We start from the raw sequence: 3,579 nt of genomic DNA, 5'->3' as shown, positions 1-3,579 counted from the left end.
GCCTTCCAAATGAATGCCCAGGAACACTTTCCTCATCTGTCCTCATCTGCGTATTATACATTGTTTCTAGAAAATAATTGTGACATCCCAAAAACAAACTGCGGTTACTTTATTCCGTAAAATTTTTCAAAACAACAAAATTACCCACTACTCTCTCTCTATATCTCTCTCTCTCTTACCCAACCAATGCACACACTCTCCACTGGTTTAACGTGAACTAAATGAAGTATTTAGGGGAGGTGATATATTTGACCCATTTTCTTCCTTGGGCCACCCCATTAGGCCATTATTGTATTTATGACTATTCTTTTTACACTAAAAGTGGGTGGTCCAGGGAAGGAAAGGGGGGTAATATATCATTTTATTGTATTTAAAAAATACTAAATACAATGAACCTACCTTGTTCATAGATCTAATTACGGCTATACACGTACATCATGTAAGGTATATTTCAAGAGAAATATCACTTGCGCCCACTTTGTCCAAAGATTCAAACTCCTCATTTATTGGCCGGGCCCCAATGTAAATAGGCGTTGTCCCAAAAATAATCTTCATCCGGTGATCCTAACTCTTTCGAATGTGTCGAGAATCCATCAATAGATTGAAGCGTCATCATCCAACACATTGAGGCCAAACAAATCAATGTTTTAGAATATCTCCTATTTTATGTGATATAACTGTTCGAAGGCCTTCCAGCAGCACAAGAAACATGTGCATATGCGCAGAGAGAGAGAGAGAGAGAGAGAGAGAGAGAGAGAGAGAGAGAGAGAGAGGGAGGGGAGGGAAATATGACTCATTGCCCAGTATTCAGTGAGACCCGATTCATTATTGCCCAGTGTTCACTGTATCTATATAGAGCACGTGTAGGATGGGTACATATAGGGGTGGAGAAATACTAGATTTGGTAGTCCAAGTGCTTCAAAAGCGGACCTCATAATAGCCTCACCAGATTTTCTGCTCCATGAATTATAGCAATACACATATATAGAATCCACAAGATATATTAAGACCTAAAAAAAGATCTTAAACAGCTCTAACCTAGATTTCTTCTCCTTCGTTAAACTCGATCCTCTCCCTATATAACTACATGAACTCCTGTCTCTCTCTTCCCCACTTCTCCTTTTCCAGTCTTCATCATTTTCCCCATGTCATCTGCCATGGCAAGAAAACCTAGCTTGGGCCGCCAGAAAATAGAGATCAAGCGAATCCAGAATGAAGATGCCCGACAGGTTTGTTGGATCGCGAGGCCATCAGCCCTCGATCGGAGATCCGTGATGGTGATGATCATCACGTGATAATTCCCATACACTATTTCACACACGCATGTACATTGATTTATAAATTATATTATATTTATTATTTTTTATTGAAAACTGATTTCCAACTGGGTGTCTTTATCCAGGTCTGCTTCTCGAAGCGTAGGTCCGGGCTCTTCAAGAAGGCAAGCGAGCTATGCATACTTTGCGAGGCTGAAATCGCTATTATCGTCTTCTCGCCGGCGGGGAAAGTGTTTTCCTTTGGACACCCATGTGTGGATACCGTCCTCGATTATTACCTACATCGCAATACTCCATCGATCACCCTGGGGAATCATTTTTCTAATGGGACGCTGCGTATGAATACGTTGCGTGAGCTTAATCGCCAGTGTTCAGAGCTTTTTAATCGCGTGGAGGCTGAGAGGAAGAAGAAGATCAAGCTCGAAGAGGCGGCGAAGGCAGGGAAGGGAGGCGGGTTTGTGTGTGGCCCAGAGATTGAGGAACTTGAGTTAGTAGAGCTTGAACAGTTCAAGGCATCATTGGAGGAGCTTAGGGCAAAGGTGGCGACGAGAGCCGATGAGATTTTGACGGTGGAGGCCTCGGCAGTGACTTTGCCGGCATCTGAGGTTCTTCATGATCTGGGTCTTGGCATTGGTTACAACCTTTTCTGATGATCTCTTTTTATATATTAGTTAGCGGCTTTTGTATCTTCTTATTCTTCTCTATGCTGGATGACTGGTTCACCTGGTTTTAAACTTTATATGCGGCCATATACTGTTATCTTCTGTTATTTTTAATAATAATTTCCTCACTAGTAGATGAGGCACTCATGATATGGAAATGATATTAGCATGATCTTGACCGTTCATTTAATAGAGATGCAATAACTTGCACTCTTTGGAAGATCTTAACCATCAGATCACTGGGTTAACAATGGATAGTTAAAAGAATAGAGCGACAATCCATTTTTAAGCCCAAGCAAATTGTTGGGACATAAGTGGGACATTCTGGCTAGGCATCACTTTATGGTAGGGCTCAAGAAATAAACGATTCAGATCATGTTCAAGTAATTATATGAGTAGCCCTAAAACTGTCCTTGCAAGTGTTTCATTTAGGGTTTTACTTAGCATTGTTTCCTCCCTGTGTTTCATTTATTAGTACTGTTTCCTTCTCATTTTTTAGCAATAATATTGTAGTTTAAACTATTCAGATTATTTAAATTGGAAGAACAAGAAACATTGGATTTTATGTCGCATGTCATATAATCTTCTTTCAATCTGTACTAGAAAATGAAGGAAATAAGCATTAAAGTGTGATCTAGAAGGCCCTAATTAGAACAAGATGTTAATGGTAAAATTTTTGTAGATCTGTCCTTCCATTTTTAATTTAGTAAATAAAAATAATTAAAACAATAAGTTCCAAGCCTTATCTTTCGAGGATTTATGCATGCTACGTCTGCAACCTTTTGAAACCAATTTCAATCAATTAAAAGAGGGATAAAAATACTTATCTACATAGAAACTTGTCTCCAAAGGAGTATAATACAAAATCCACAAAAATACTCCGTGAAACACCTATAAAAAATAAATAAATATCACATTAAAATTAAGAATACAAACATAAGCCAAGGTTTCAAAGAGGCAAAAAATATAATCACATCTCAAATGAAGTCAAAAGCCCAAGCACAAAAACCACAGAAATACTACAAAAAACACAGAAACATAAACAATTCAGATAAAAAGAAGCATCAGTCAATCACATACCTTTTGAAACCAACAATCTTTGGTTTACTTCTACTTCCCAATTTAAATAATTGAGAATTGGAAGTCGTATCTGCTGAACAAAACATCAAATTCCAAAGTCACATTTAAATAATATCACATTTCCAAATCCAAGGAAAACATTAAATTGAAACAAAATTGTTGAATTAGATCAAGCCCTCCTCTTCCTTCTGAATATCGAATCAGATCATAAATTAGTGAAAAAATATTGTGAATCAGAAGCTTTTTTTAGAGAACTTTTAAACAAAATTAAGAAAAAGACTATATGTTTATTTCCATAAGATGAAAGACGCTTTCCATTATCTTTTTCTTTTGTTTAAGCTTTAATAAAGTTTCCATCTTGAAGATATGTAAAAGCATGGGAGAAAATTGTTGAAAGTTGCCTTATTTCCCAAGCCACCGACCTAGGAGTCGTGTGGTTTGGGGAAAACGAATATTAGCTTTATTAGCCAAAATAGAAAGTGTTTTCTTTTATGGGGAAAACTGATTTAAAAATCTCTCTCTCTCTCTCTCTCTCTCTCTCAAACACACGTCTTTGGAAA

General features: G+C 37.5%; 1 protein-coding gene across 1 annotated transcript; it reads left to right on the top strand.

Annotated features, from left to right (window-relative positions):
• Positions 1-992: 992 nt before the first annotated feature.
• Positions 993-1,999, top strand: LOC143875783 (agamous-like MADS-box protein AGL61). The gene is made up of 2 exons (XM_077377385.1): positions 993-1,229; positions 1,403-1,999. Exons 1-2 carry the CDS (start codon positions 1,146-1,148, stop codon positions 1,925-1,927), a joined length of 609 nt encoding a protein of 202 aa, XP_077233500.1. The 5' UTR covers positions 993-1,145; the 3' UTR covers positions 1,928-1,999.
• Positions 2,000-3,579: the final 1,580 nt, after the last annotated feature.

This window comes from Tasmannia lanceolata, unplaced genomic scaffold (genome assembly GCF_043159265.1).
Source record: "Tasmannia lanceolata isolate RefF3 unplaced genomic scaffold, GAP_Taslan_0.1 ptg000004l, whole genome shotgun sequence".
In the NCBI taxonomy this organism is placed as follows: Eukaryota; Viridiplantae; Streptophyta; class Magnoliopsida; order Canellales; family Winteraceae; genus Tasmannia; species Tasmannia lanceolata.
This window is presented reverse-complemented; position numbering and strand designations above follow the sequence as displayed.

Excerpts from the sequence above, each read along its gene's own strand:
- LOC143875783 (XM_077377385.1), top strand. The coding sequence starts at position 1,146 with ATGTCATCTGCCATGGCAAGAAAACCTAGCTTGGGCCGCCAGAAAATA. Across the intron at positions 1,230-1,402 it reads AGAATGAAGATGCCCGACAG|GTCTGCTTCTCGAAGCGTAG; the intron begins GTTTGTTGGATC and ends GTCTTTATCCAG.